This window comes from Rosa chinensis, unplaced genomic scaffold, assembly GCF_002994745.2.
Source record: "Rosa chinensis cultivar Old Blush unplaced genomic scaffold, RchiOBHm-V2 RchiOBHmChr0c30, whole genome shotgun sequence".
NCBI classification, from domain to species: domain Eukaryota; kingdom Viridiplantae; phylum Streptophyta; class Magnoliopsida; order Rosales; family Rosaceae; genus Rosa; species Rosa chinensis.
In genome coordinates, this window is record NW_020126841.1 from 1 (window position 1) to 15,343 (window position 15,343).

Here is a 15,343-nt window from a genome sequence, read left to right on the forward strand (position 1 = left end):
ACAGTTTGATATGTGATAGAATTGTAAGGAAGATTGAAAGAAGATGATGAAAAAACCAGAAAAGAGAGAGAGCTTCGTATATTGATGCAGAGAGAATACAACTTGCACACAATACATCAGACTTGTTTTTCTACTTGTACATATTCTTAATATGAGTAACTTTCCATTTTTACCCTTAGCATCCCCCCTCAAGCTGATGGTAGGAAACTAACATCAGATTGCAACAATAATAAAATGTTGTGATTATAATAGAAGTGAAGATTCTTGCTTCAGCCAGGAGGAATGAGTGGTAGTAACTGAGAAGGATTGTCATGTGGCCAACGTAGACATATACTTGGTTGAGAGGCTTTCCTTAGCTTGAAGTTCTGAAGAAGATGGTAATTGAAAATCATAGTGATGCCTATGAAAACATTATGCAGCACTGTGGCCCCTCTTGAAGCAAATCTGACATTGTAAAGAAGAACCAATAGCAACAGCTTGCCTAGGAGCAAATCTTTGGGGGCAACTTTTAGCAATATGACCAAATTGTGAGCATATTTGACAATTATCACCAGGGAAAGTAACACTCTGATGACGAACTCCACCAGAAAAATCATAGACATGACAACCATTTGAATTCCTCAAGTCTTTGGACTTCACAGAGCCAATTGAGATTGTTGAAAATACCACCAGTGTTGTAGCAATTTGAGTTTCCACAACGATTACTAAATCCTCTAGATTGCACAGAACCGACATCTAACTTCCTATATGCATAGCAATTATAATTTCGATATGGTCCATGAGGAAGTTATGATAGTACCTGCCACCACCTTTACCTTGATTCCTTGGATGAAAATATCTTGTGAGAACCATGTTGTACAATCCTTGAGTATGTGCACTGACATGATGGGATTTAGAAAGCTGACAACCTTGGTTTCTTGTAGCTGTAGGAGTCATTGGAGCAGAGGCAATGATATTTTGTTCTTGATCAAGAGAGTCTTGGTTTCTTGTAGCTGTTGAAGTAATTGGAGCAGAGGCAATAATCTTCTGTTCTCGATCAAGATCAGCTTCAACATCTAAGAGTAGTGTACGAAGTTCTGGTAAAGATGTAGATGATTCCTTAGTACGAATGATCAATCTGGTAGTTGCATATTCAGCAGGGAGCCCATTCAAGATCAAACTCACTATTTCATCATCGTGAATAAGAATTCCAGCTACAAAGAGTTTGTCCCGAATAGTTTTAAAGCGTTCCATATACTTGTCAATACTATCATTACCTTTCCGGATTTTCTGCATGGAGGTCTTTAAACTTTGAAAGTTTAGCATATCTATCTTCAAGGGAATACCAAACTTCTTTTGAGGTTTTACTCCCAACAATGAATGAAAGAGCTGAAGATGACAAAGTACCAGCTAGTAGAGCCATTACGGCAGAGTCATGCTTCCTCCAGTCCTTATACTCTTGTGTAAGCTCATGGGTAATTCCAGCCTCTTGTGAAGGACAAGGGATAGACCCATCAATATATCCCATTAGATCACACCCTACCAACATTGACTCGAGCATAAATCGCCAAGTTACGTAATTAGTGTCATCTAGCTGAAAAGTGATAATATTCGAGAAGTTGGAAAGGAGATAACTGTCCAACTGATTGCTATTCATGATCCTTGTAGTACCAAATTCTTCTTCACAAGAAACCAAATGCAAACTCACCCAAATTTTCTTCACCCAACTGTAGCAGAGACTCTTGCTTATCCAATACAATTGCAGAAATCACCCAAATACTAATTCTGCATATATAGTCTAGCTTCTCCCAGCAACAACAACAACAACTAATTCTTTACCAACTTTCAATTTTGGACAATAACCATTTCAAATAGAACATATGCTTCTGTTCAAATGTAGTCAAAATTTCAACTATGCTACAATTATTTGTCCAAGAAGTCACTATTCAGAGAACAAGATTCACAAAACTTTAGCAGAACATATGCTTTACCAGCAAATCCAACCACCATTTCATCAATTTTCTTGACTACAGTACTTAACCAATTTACTTCTTTCAAATTTCTTTGTCAACAATCAATCAAGCATAGACATCATACTTAGATCAACAAACAATTCGAGAAACCCAAAATCATGACAGAAAGAAGCTCTGCACTAAAGTCCCCAAATTTCTAGGGTTTGTAAACAGATCAAGAATTCAACTTGTCACTGATGCAAATACTTTGAGCTTCAAAAATTGATGACGAACACAATTCATATAAATCCAAAGCTTCGATGAAGGAAAACAACCTTGAATTTCAACAATCTGAACCTGAATCAACTTGATGAAGATTTCACTTATCTGAACCTAATTGGCTTGAACACTGCAAATTGACGAAGAAGAATGCTGAAGAACTAAGCTAGAAAACTCTTCAATCCTTGAGAGAACTAGCTAGGTCACCGATCGACCTGAGCTCCTGATACCATGATAGAATTGTAAGGAAGATTGAAGAAGATGATGAAAAAACCAGAAAAGAGAGAGAGAGCTTCGTATATTGATGCAGAGGGAATACAACTTGCACACAATACATCAGACTTGTTTTTCTACTTCTACATTTTCTTAATATGAGTAAATTTCCATTTTTACCCTTAACAATATGATCCTCTGTCGCTGAATCTGTTCATTCAGACAAAAAACAACTATCAGCCTTTGAGGAACAAAATAATTGGCAACATTGGAATCAGTTTCTTCCAATCAACAATTGGCAACATTGGAATCACTTTCTTACCGGAGGTTGGATCACAGTAATCCCTAATCAAGGTGATGAATCAGCTATACTAAATAAGCCGCAAATTTAAAGTTTTTTTTTTTTTTTTTGTCTATTCCCCAATCTAGAATCATGAAACAGTCACAATAACATCTGGTAGGATTGTAGTAACACAATGTATAACCTAATGTGAGATGTTAATTCATTCATATTCAAAACTCATGCATGGTTGAACTGGTATCTCTATTTTTAGTGAAATGGGTTTGGTTATAAAGGAAAGTCTGATAACTATATGCCATTTCTGGCCATACAACATTACGACAAGTTGAACCCCTGGCCTATTATTGATCTTCTCTTAGTTTCTCCTTTTCCTTTAAGTGATGGCAGTCTTTCTTCTGTTGTAGGTGGTTATAAGAAAGCTAGCTTTAAAGGTATAAAACGCATCAACACAGCATGATTTACAACGTAACTTGTATTACAATGAGAGTTTGAAGGACGTACCAAAATGTCTAGCTAGCAGCTTAATTTACATTCGAAAAGTTAATTAATAGTAGATTTTAGCTTTGTAGAATAGGTCAATACTCATTCAAAAACCCTCTAATCCTTTGTCCACCTCTACTCAAAAAAGCCTACAGTTTTTTCTAATAACCAATACAGTATCAAGATGGATCTCTCTGTTTTGGTAAGGTAGCTATTTTCGCTCTTATTCATCTATGTCCAAGCTACAGATATTATATGCACAGTGCACCCTTCACTTCTTGTGTACATATGAAGAAATACATGTATAGTGTATAATATTGCAGGAACAGGTACCACTTTTTCATAATAATTCTAGAATGTGTTTCACTTCTGTTAGATATCGACTATGTGCGATTCCAGTACTTTTTTACACCCCATATATATATTTGAAGAATCAGCAGTAAGGAGAAAAATGATACATGAGATCTATCTAAGGATCGAAAATGATAAGCTTCCGAAATGATCGATTTAAAACGCAAAGTCTAATATAAGATATGAAAGAAAGAAATGAAAGTGAAATCAAAGGAATGAAAGTGTATAGCATTGTTGGTTCAGAATAAAAGCTAGTAAAATTAGGGAGAATTCTTGGGTACCTTGGTGTTTGCCATACCTCATTTTGTTAAATATTTTGGATCATTGGATTAGTAATATATCCAATGGTTCAAAATATTTAACAAATTGGTAACCTGTTTAGCCCTTAGCCTTTCTAATTATGCTACTCATTTCCAATAAGCAAATATGTTAACACAACTACTAATTGAATTGAAAACAATAAGCCAATTAATATTTAATTATCAATTGACAATTCACAATAATGATTTTTCTTTTTCAAAAAAAATAAAAGAACCTTCTATCCTAAGTTCACCGAATTACTATTAGTTAAATAGTCTATATTACTAATTAATTTTATTATTAGTGAATTAATGTTTGATTAATGCTTGTTATTAATGGACAATTACACAATTGAAAATTATGTTTTTTCCTTATTAAAAACAAAACCTTCTAACCTAAGTTTGCAAAATTAGTATTAGTTAAGTAGTCTTTATTACCAATTAATTATATCATTAGTAGTTTCGTTAACCAAATATAATTCTTTTTACATGCATTTTATGACAACCACAACAATTAGTGTAAAAATAAATAATATTTGTTTTAAATGTAGTCAATGAGAACCACTTTAGGACTTATTTACTCAAATGAGAATCTACTTTACTCTAATGAGAACCTATTACAATTACCACTTTTAGGACTTAATTACTCAAATGAGAACATAATACTTTACTCTAACGAAGACCTTATTTACTTTAATGAGAATTTTTTTTTCTTTCTAATTACCACATGTGTCCTCAAAGTGATTACATGAGTCCTCAGAGTGGTAAATATTTATAAAATAGAACATGTAGAGAAATGTTAATGTCCATATCTTTACCCGTCCTCATTTGTGTAATAAAGTTCTCCTTGCATAAGAAAGTAATATATTGTGTAATGTCCATCGTGGAATTAGTAATTACTCTTAATCGACGTAATTTACCACAAATTCCAACAATTAACAAAAAAGTGAAAAGTTTTGTTCTAATTATAGTAATTACTCCACCTAAACTAATGTACTAATTTATGGACAATTTAACAAGTATGACAACCAATTTGTTGTCAGAGTGGTAAATCTTTATGTTTTTATCATTAATGAAATGATTACTACAATGGCTACACATTTTACCACAATCACAACAATTGATGTAAAAGATGTAACTTTTGTCCTATTTATAGTAATTACTCAACCTAAACTAATGTACTAATTTATGGAAATTTAACAAGTGCAACAACAAATTTGTTGTCAAAGGGGTAAATCGTTATATTTTTATCATTAATGGAATAATTACTCAATGACTACCTATTTTACCATAACTGGCAACTATTGGTGTAAAAGCGGTAACTTTTGTTCTGATTGTAGTAATTATTTCAAAAACTATATACCATACCAACCATTTTACAATTCCGACGACATTTGTGTTGTGAACATGGTAAAATTAAAATTAGACCAAAAGATATGTAACAACTCAGTATTGTAAGGGGCTTCTCCACTTGATAATCAAGGTTCTAAATTTGATAAAAGTTGTCCAAATATGATATTTACATCTTTGACCACTCAATTACAGGAACCACAACAACTGTTGTCATAAGTCATAATTGTAGTTCAACTATGTGTAATTTATTATTTTGACAATACTTGTTACATGATTTTTAACAATGTTACATATCAAGAAAGAGTGTGTTGTTAATATGGTAAATTTTATTTTTAAAAATGACACATGTCGATATTTAATTGGGTAACCTATTGACCAATTCAATAGGTTTCCACTATATTAATTTACTAAAAGTAAAAAAAAATAAGGGTATGCCATACATCAAGGTACCCAAGAAAATTAGTAGGTAACTGATATCAGAATAGGGAAACTGAGTACTTTGAAGTGTGTCTGCTGCGCTAGAGGAGAAGGTCCCGCGTCTATGCGTTTGTAATATACGGGAAGTCCGGAACCTCTCTAATTACATATCTTATTGAAAAGTATGTCATATTATGGCGACAGAAAATATGTAATATAATATGAGAATGTGACTTTTAATTAAATTTTAAAATAGCTAAGCAAACAAGAAGTTCACTCTATAGTAAGTTGACAACCACTATTTCCAGGTTTCGACTCTGCTAAATCTCATAAAAGAATTAAAATCTTACATTTGGCCTCTCAAAAATAATAATAATAGTTCTTTGAGGATGCGGATGGTATATTTTTTTGCCACTTAGTTAATTAAACTCATTCCTTCAAGCTATGAAACTGCAAAGGGCTTGAGGATTGTTCATCTGCATTCAAGACAAACAAAACACAAACTAATTGCAGATTTTTAATTGAAGAAAATCATGAATTTAGTTGGAAACGTAGTGTGTTCTAATAAATGAATCGCCTGAAACGTATCATCTCACCCTGACTCCGGAGGCTCAAAGTTTACATCCAAATTAATTATAATTCAACACATTATTTTTTTCGGCATGGACGTACGTCCTTCTTCTCGCAGGGAAACATGGTGCGACAATCTCTAAATTGTTGGATTTTGATGATGGTGATGAAATGTAGAAGATGAAGAAGAAGAAACAGAAAACAAAGAAAAGCTACTGATATAGTGATATTTCTCTCTGTTATCTCTAATACAATCATGCGCTTAGTCTATTTAAACTAACTCTGCTAGTACAAAAGCTGTGACAAACATCTATCAAAACTTTGACTTTTACTCAGTTAATGATTCCATGGTGCTCAATGAAACTTCAATCCATATCCGGATAGGAGAGACCGTATGATGGCTTGATGATGCCTAAAAGAAGATCTCAGGGGTAAGATGTTGCTATGGAATCCAAGTACAAAAGACTCCAAAATATTACCAAGTCCTTTTTCTATGACTTCCGTACTGATTTTTTTTTGTTTTATCGGTAACATCACGGTCGTTGTGGGAAAAACATGGAATTAGGAGCAAGGGAGAAGCACCAAATGCTCGTGCCAACAGCCGCCGTTGCCGTCACGTACCTTGGCTGTGGCCATGGCGCAATGGGTGAAGGTTTGACTGACGAGCCTTCTTTTTTTCTTTGAATAAACTGACAAGCCTTCTTTACAGAAGGGACATGGTTATCTTTGGAAACTTCGGAGGATGCGGATCATGAAAATTCCTTTGTAATACTTTCTGCTCTCATGTCTTTGTGGTAAGGAAGGTGACCACTGGCCAAGAAATTGTCCGAACCCGCATCGATCAGTCCCAGAACAAGAACCATGCAAAATCATAATCTGCTGTTCAGATCAGCAAGAAAAACAAAAACAAAAAAATCAATGCAAAATCAGTTGTTTAGACACAAGGAAAGAAAAAATCAAAATCCCCTGCTGGCACCAACAACAGCACATAAGAGACCAAAGAATGATGAGAACTTTCGGTCTTTGTGAGGCATATTTACTGAGAAAACTGCTGGTTCGAAGAGAACGATTAGTCTTTTGAACTCTCATTAAATGTGCATATATATATATATATGGGGAACTTGTTCTTTACTCTCATAAGCTCTCCGTTGCTTGACTTGAAATTGTAGAATTAAGTTGATGTCGCTTTTAAATTCTTTCTTATATATTGCACTATGTTGTGCCAATTCTGGAGGAATGTTTAATATAATGCGCGCTTTCTCTCAAGTCCAAACCAAAAGAAAATGAAGAAAATGATTTCTCTTGCCACAAAAACAAAAGGAAGTCATGAACTTGTAACCAAAAAACAAAAGGAAGTCAAAAATAAAAAACAAAAGGACCTTCAGCGGACACATTATATTATAACTAATTTGCGAAATTCCTAACTAAAGTGAACGCAGATGCACTCCATCACTTGGACACCTTGGTAATAGTTTAGAAGGTCAAATACTTGCAGTACCATGAATTAGTAGCATCCTTCATGTTACAGATTCGTTTCAACAAGTCTTCTGAGCTCCATCCAATATAAACAGGCTTCTCTGGGCTGCCAGAACGTTTAAAATTGCCTTGGAAATAATCTTCTATAGCGTTATGACGTAGGGGAGGAGCTACGGTAGTAATAGTATTGTATGCTTGTACAGCCTTGTTTACTTGGTTGAACACGAAACGGTGAAAGTAGAAATCGTACTTCTTTGCTACAAAATGGCTTGCTTCTAGGTGCTGCTGTAAGTCTATATCTCCCGTCGGCCTTTCAAAATTAAAAATAAAAGAAGTTCATTAGTTCATTCATCACACACACACAATGTAGATGTATACACCAACATATTTTAAGTGGAGATCATTTGTACATACCAGACTCTGAGTATGAGGTCTTCAAGACCATCACCTTCCCACACAAGTTTGGAATAGGAATTCGTAGGGTAAAGCACAAAAAATGTTCTGCTATGAACGTCATCTGCTCCTCTAGGCATAAGGTTATAAAATTTGGGGTAGACTTGCAAAGCATGGTAGGTCTCGAGATAAGACGTGGTTTTAGACACATGTATCACTAGATGGAAATACAAAAGATATAAATCAGTATAAAAAAATAAAAAAATTATATTGATACAAAAGAAGTCTAAAATATATAATATCACAAGAAATTGTATTACCATTTAGATTTCCACCACAGTACTTATCACAGAAAGTTGCATAAAATAAGGCATGCAAAGCCAAGTTATATGCACGTTCCTTAGTCATGCGTATGTGTTCGCCATAATTTGTGCTAAAATAACGGCTCAATTTAGCGGGAGTGAAATCAAGTAAAATCAAATAAAACAAAATAAAATAAAGTATCAAGAAGCACATACTTTGCTGACTGCAAAATAAGGTAAGCATGATCCTCACCGGACCCTAGTGTTATCATTGTTGCGCCAGGATCGCTTTCTATAATATTGTAGCCCACAAGAGTAACACTATGAACTTGAAAGCCCTGCATACAACACATTAATACAAATTGGAAGTTTGTTTTCTGTTTTTTTTTTTTTTTTTCCGTCTACGGTTCATCAATACAACGATACACTAAGTAATCTTAGCTCGTTAGAGACGTAAACTGGTTTGATACAGAGGTAGAGTAGTCATCCCAAACTAGTCTATCAATATATAGAGTTTATCTACCTCTAAACCAAACTAGACTAGTCTACTTAATATATCGATACATTAACCGTAGATCTTCCCGTGTAGATAATCTGATGAGAACTTTTAAGTGACAAAACTAGGTTGTTTCATTACCTTCTCGGGGTCGTATCCACCGATGATGGTCCCAAACGAATAATCCTCATTGTACTCCTTTTTGCATTCGTCCAACAGGCCCGCTATTATATTTTATGAATTTACGTAAATACTCTTTTGTATTTTTACTGCTTCGTCAAGTGATCTAGGTGACTGTATCAAGCAAAACAAGTGGTCAGTTTATGATTTAAAATTAAATATCGACTTACAAAGCTGAGATATAGGTGCTCATACATGTCGACGCACGTGAAGGTACATTTTCTCCCAATCTTTATTAAACCCCATACATGTGCAAAATAAGTTTATGCTGGAAGACAGGCTCTTAATTTTTTCTTTCTCGTCTGTCACTGAAAATATAAGATTTCAAGCGTAAACATTCATGGTGTTTGGTAGCTAAAAACAAAGGATCGATCAAGAACAAACTTACATAGTTTTCCTTGTATTTTGCCATTATGCATACGGCTAGATGTGGTCCTCGAATCTATGCCCATCATGATGCCTCCTTCATATACAAATGCAAGATTGACTGTCCCCTTGACCAACTTCATTGTTTTTCTTCCAAATACTACAGGATCTTACTGTGAACTTTTCTCTAGCCAATTCAATAGAAGATACGATCCAGAGGGCCATTATTTATAGAGAACAATATCCCTTGTTCTAATAGGACTCGGCACTTAAACTAGGAAAGTATAAAACTACATGCCTTGTAAGATAAGGCAAATCTAAAACCAGGAAATCTGAAACCATAAACTTTAACTTGTTAGGATGGTAAAACATAATAGGAAGGTAAAAAAAAAAAATTAATGTCTCACTTTTAAATATTAATTCTCAAACTGTCGATTGGGGCCCAGAAGAAAACGAAAACAAAAGTGAGCCCATTGAATCATTGATGACGACTACACCAAAGTTAGATGGTCTAGGCCCAGAACAGAGACCCAGTAAACGTTAATTTAGAGTGTATAAATTAAAACCCTATCTACTGTCCAATTCTGAACCCTGAATCCTAAATCTTCAAACTCTCTCTACGCCTCCAGTATGATTGTCTATCTGCAACCAATATCCGATCTCGACCTGAACCCTGCCCAACTGAAAACTCTACGTACTAAACTCAAGCACCTCATCCGGCAAGGTCGCTATGTCGAGTTTGAATGTATGCTTTTGATCTTTGTTCTAGGGTTTGGAGGAATAGAATCTGCAATTTGCTTTGTTTTTTTGTCAGTATTTGATTGAATTTTTGCTTGACTCTTGAGTTAGGTTTTGATTTACTAATCTAAGGAATCCTAGGGATAAGTCGAGTAGGAATCCTAGGTTACAAATTGTCCTTGGAAAACCTGACCGATAGTAATAAGCGACGAAACTCATCTCACGGAGTAGTTAGATTCAATGTGTGGAGTCGTCAACGCAAACTTGAAAACAAAGCTTGCTTCTATATCTTTGATGTTAAACACACACACACAATTTAAAAAAAAATTAATTCTAGCAAAACTCGTAGAGGAATTATTTTATACATGAAGGTTGTGTGAGCATGAAATTTTTCATTGTTTTACTGGTTTATTTAGTAGTTAGTTTGATTTTGTGAAATTTTTACAAGAAATAAACAATACGATGAAAAAGAAATCGGTTGATTCTCCCCTCCGGTGATTGTTAAAGAGAAATCTACAAAATAAAAGTTGCTATATATTACTGTTCGTATTGCAGCTATCAATAAATAATCATTGCAACCTAGTGACGAGGTTAATTCAGGAATCCTAATTCTGGGAATCATTCTTCTATTACGCTCATCAAATATTCCTTACTTATTTTTTTTGGTTTTATTGTCAGCATCATCACGGAAGTTGTTGGCAAAACATGGATTAATTAGGAGCAAAGGAGAAGCACCGAATGCTCCTGACAACAGCCACCGTGGCTGCGGCCGTAGCGCAACTGGTGAAGGTTTAACTGACAGTCCTCCTTTACCAAAGGGCCATGGTTATATTTCTTTGGGAACCATGGTGGATAAGCATGGTAATGTCTCTGAAATACCTTCTAGCCGTTCTGCTCTCATGTATTGTGGTCTTTGTTGTAAAGAAGGAGACCACTGGACACGAAATTGTCCAGACTGGCATCGACCAGAACCAGAACCAGCATCTGCTGTTCAGACCAAGAGAAAAGAATCAAAATCAGTTGTTCAGACACAGAGAAAGAAAAAATCAAAATCCGCTGCTGGCACCAACAACAGCTCATATGAGACCAAAGAATGATGAGAACTGTCCGTCTTTGTGAGCCATGTTTTCTGAGAAGACTACTGGTGCGAAGAGAACAATTAGTCTTTTAAACTGTCTTTAAATGTCATATGCATAGTGGGAAACTTGTTTACTTTACTGTCATTATAACTAGGAAAGTGTTGTCGTGTTTTTTTGTTCATTTTTTAAGGATTTTGTCCGTCAACAGTTAAAATAATGATGGGATTGCGGTCTCCGATTGACTTGCATGCAGTTGAAAGTTTTTGTGAAAAGGTCGTCTTTTTTGGTGGGGAAATTATTTCCAAAGCCATCGATGAGATGGTGGTGAAATTTTTAGAAAAATCTGTGAAGGGACTCTTGGCCTGAGGGAGGGTAATGCATCAAGCCATAAATTGTTCTGTTTTGACAGGGTAGCTAATCTATGGATTTAACCGAGTGATTTTATGCTTGGACTGTGTTTTATTATGTCTTTGGAACGTACTGCTCCTAAAAGCTTCTCAAAGTGACTTTGATACCAGAAATCAAAGGCAACAATGATGTGTGTACAAGGTACCAGATTACATGACCAACATTACGACAGAATCTGTTCATTCAGACAGTTTGATATGTGATAGAATTGTAAGGAAGATTGAAGAAGATGATGAAAAAACCAGAAAAGAGAGAGAGCTTCGTATATTGATGCAGAGAGAATACAACTTGCACACAATACATCAGACTTGTTTTTCTACTTGTACATATTCTTAATATGAGTAACTTTCCATTTTTACCCTTAGCATCCCCCCTCAAGCTGATGGTAGGAAACTAACATCAGATTGCAACAATAATAAAAATGTTGTGATTATAATAGAAGTGAAGATTCTTGCTTCAGCAGCAGGAGGAATGAGTGGTAGTAACTGAGAAGGATTGTCATGTGGCCAACGTAGACATATACTTGGTTGAGAGGCTTTCCTTAGCTTGAAGTTCTGAAGAAGATGGTAATTGAAAATCATAGTGATGCCTATGAAAACATTATGCAGCACTGTGGCCCCTCTTGAAGCAAATCTGACATTGTAAAGAAGAACCAATAGCAACAGCTTGCCTAGGAGCAAATCTTTGGGGGCAACTTTTAGCAATATGACCAAATTGTGAGCATATTTGACAATTATCACCAGGGAAAGTAACACTCTGATGACGAACTCCACCAGAAAAATCATAGACATGACAACCATTTGAATTCCTCAAGTCTTTGGACTTCACAGAGCCAATTGAGATTGTTGAAAATACCACCAGTGTTGTAGCAATTTGAGTTTCCACAACGATTACTAAATCCTCTAGATTGCACAGAACCGACATCTAACTTCCTATATGCATAGCAATTATAATTTCGATATGGTCCATGAGGAAAGTTATGATAGTACCTGCCACCACCTTTACCTTGATTCCTTGGATGAAAATATCTTGTGAGAACCATGTTGTACAATCCTTGAGTATGTGCACTGACATGATGGGATTTAGAAAGCTGACAACCTTGGTTTCTTGTAGCTGTAGGAGTCATTGGAGCAGAGGCAATGATATTTTGTTCTTGATCAAGAGAGTCTTGGTTTCTTGTAGCTGTTGAAGTAATTGGAGCAGAGGCAATAATCTTCTGTTCTCGATCAAGATCAGCTTCAACATCTAAGAGTAGTGTACGAAGTTCTGGTAAAGATGTAGATGATTCCTTAGTACGAATGATCAATCTGGTAGTTGCATATTCAGCAGGGAGCCCATTCAAGATCAAACTCACTATTTCATCATCGTGAATAAGAATTCCAGCTACAAAGAGTTTGTCCCGAATAGTTTTAAAGCGTTCCATATACTTGTCAATACTATCATTACCTTTCCGGATTTTCTGCATGGAGGTCTTTAAACTTTGAAAGTTTAGCATATCTATCTTCAAGGGAATACCAAACTTCTTTTGAGGTTTTACTCCCAACAATGAATGAAAGAGCTGAAGATGACAAAGTACCAGCTAGTAGAGCCATTACGGCAGAGTCATGCTTCCTCCAGTCCTTATACTCTTGTGTAAGCTCATGGGTAATTCCAGCCTCTTGTGAAGGACAAGGGATAGACCCATCAATATATCCCATTAGATCACACCCTACCAACATTGACTCGAGCATAAATCGCCAAGTTACGTAATTAGTGTCATCTAGCTGAAAAGTGATAATATTCGAGAAGTTGGAAAGGAGATAACTGTCCAACTGATTGCTATTCATGATCCTTGTAGTACCAAATTCTTCTTCACAAGAAACCAAATGCAAACTCACCCAAATTTTCTTCACCCAACTGTAGCAGAGACTCTTGCTTATCCAATACAATTGCAGAAATCACCCAAATACTAATTCTGCATATATAGTCTAGCTTCTCCCAGCAACAACAACAACAACTAATTCTTTACCAACTTTCAATTTTGGACAATAACCATTTCAAATAGAACATATGCTTCTGTTCAAATGTAGTCAAAATTTCAACTATGCTACAATTATTTGTCCAAGAAGTCACTATTCAGAGAACAAGATTCACAAAACTTTAGCAGAACATATGCTTTACCAGCAAATCCAGACCACCATTTCATCAATTTTCTTGACTACAGTACTTAACCAATTTACTTCTTTCAAATTTCTTTGTCAACAATCAATCAAGCATAGACATCATACTTAGATCAACAAACAATTCGAGAAACCCAAAATCATGACAGAAAGAAGCTCTGCACTAAAGTCCCCAAATTTCTAGGGTTTGTAAACAGATCAAGAATTCAACTTGTCACTGATGCAAATACTTTGAGCTTCAAAAATTGATGACGAACACAATTCATATAAATCCAAAGCTTCGATGAAGGAAAACAACCTTGAATTTCAACAATCTGAACCTGAATCAACTTGATGAAGATTTCACTTATCTGAACCTAATTGGCTTGAACACTGCAAATTGACGAAGAAGAATGCTGAAGAACTAAGCTAGAAAACTCTTCAATCCTTGAGAGAACTAGCTAGGTCACCGATCGACCTGAGCTCCTGATACCATGATAGAATTGTAAGGAAGATTGAAGAAGATGATGAAAAAACCAGAAAAGAGAGAGAGAGCTTCGTATATTGATGCAGAGGGAATACAACTTGCACACAATACATCAGACTTGTTTTTCTACTTCTACATTTTCTTAATATGAGTAAATTTCCATTTTTACCCTTAACAATATGATCCTCTGTCGCTGAATCTGTTCATTCAGACAAAAAACAACTATCAGCCTTTGAGGAACAAAATAATTGGCAACATTGGAATCAGTTTCTTCCAATCAACAATTGGCAACATTGGAATCACTTTCTTACCGGAGGTTGGATCACAGTAATCCCTAATCAAGGTGATGAATCAGCTATACTAAATAAGCCGCAAATTTAAAGTTTTTTTTTTTTTTTTTTTGTCTATTCCCCAATCTAGAATCATGAAACAGTCACAATAACATCTGGTAGGATTGTAGTAACACAATGTATAACCTAATGTGAGATGTTAATTCATTCATATTCAAAACTCATGCATGGTTGAACTGGTATCTCTATTTTTAGTGAAATGGGTTTGGTTATAAAGGAAAGTCTGATAACTATATGCCATTTCTGGCCATACAACATTACGACAAGTTGAACCCCTGGCCTATTATTGATCTTCTCTTAGTTTCTCCTTTTCCTTTAAGTGATGGCAGTCTTTCTTCTGTTGTAGGTGGTTATAAGAAAGCTAGCTTTAAAGGTATAAAACGCATCAACACAGCATGATTTACAACGTAACTTGTATTACAATGAGAGTTTGAAGGACGTACCAAAATGTCTAGCTAGCAGCTTAATTTACATTCGAAAAGTTAATTAATAGTAGATTTTAGCTTTGTAGAATAGGTCAATACTCATTCAAAAACCCTCTAATCCTTTGTCCACCTCTACTCAAAAAAGCCTACAGTTTTTTCTAATAACCAATACAGTATCAAGATGGATCTCTCTGTTTTGGTAAGGTAGCTATTTTCGCTCTTATTCATCTATGTCCAAAGCTACAGATATTATATCAGTGCACCCTTCACTTCTTGGTGTACATATGAAGAAATACATGTATAGTGTATAA

General features: G+C 35.2%; 1 protein-coding gene across 1 annotated transcript; it reads left to right on the top strand.

The window, feature by feature from the left end:
• The first annotated feature begins 9,826 nt into the window (after positions 1-9,826).
• On the top strand, positions 9,827-12,014 carry LOC121050899. Its single transcript, XM_040512324.1, has 2 exons — positions 9,827-10,152; positions 10,824-12,014. The coding sequence occupies exons 1-2, from the start codon at positions 10,038-10,040 to the stop codon at positions 11,240-11,242; spliced, it is 534 nt and encodes a 177-aa protein (XP_040368258.1). The 5' UTR covers positions 9,827-10,037; the 3' UTR covers positions 11,243-12,014.
• Positions 12,015-15,343: the final 3,329 nt, after the last annotated feature.

Bases quoted from the DNA above. Each gene is read 5' to 3' on its own strand.
- LOC121050899 (XM_040512324.1), top strand. From the start codon at position 10,038: ATGATTGTCTATCTGCAACCAATATCCGATCTCGACCTGAACCCTGCC. The intron at 10,153-10,823 runs GTATGCTTTTGA...TTTTATTGTCAG, and splicing joins TCGCTATGTCGAGTTTGAAT to CATCATCACGGAAGTTGTTG.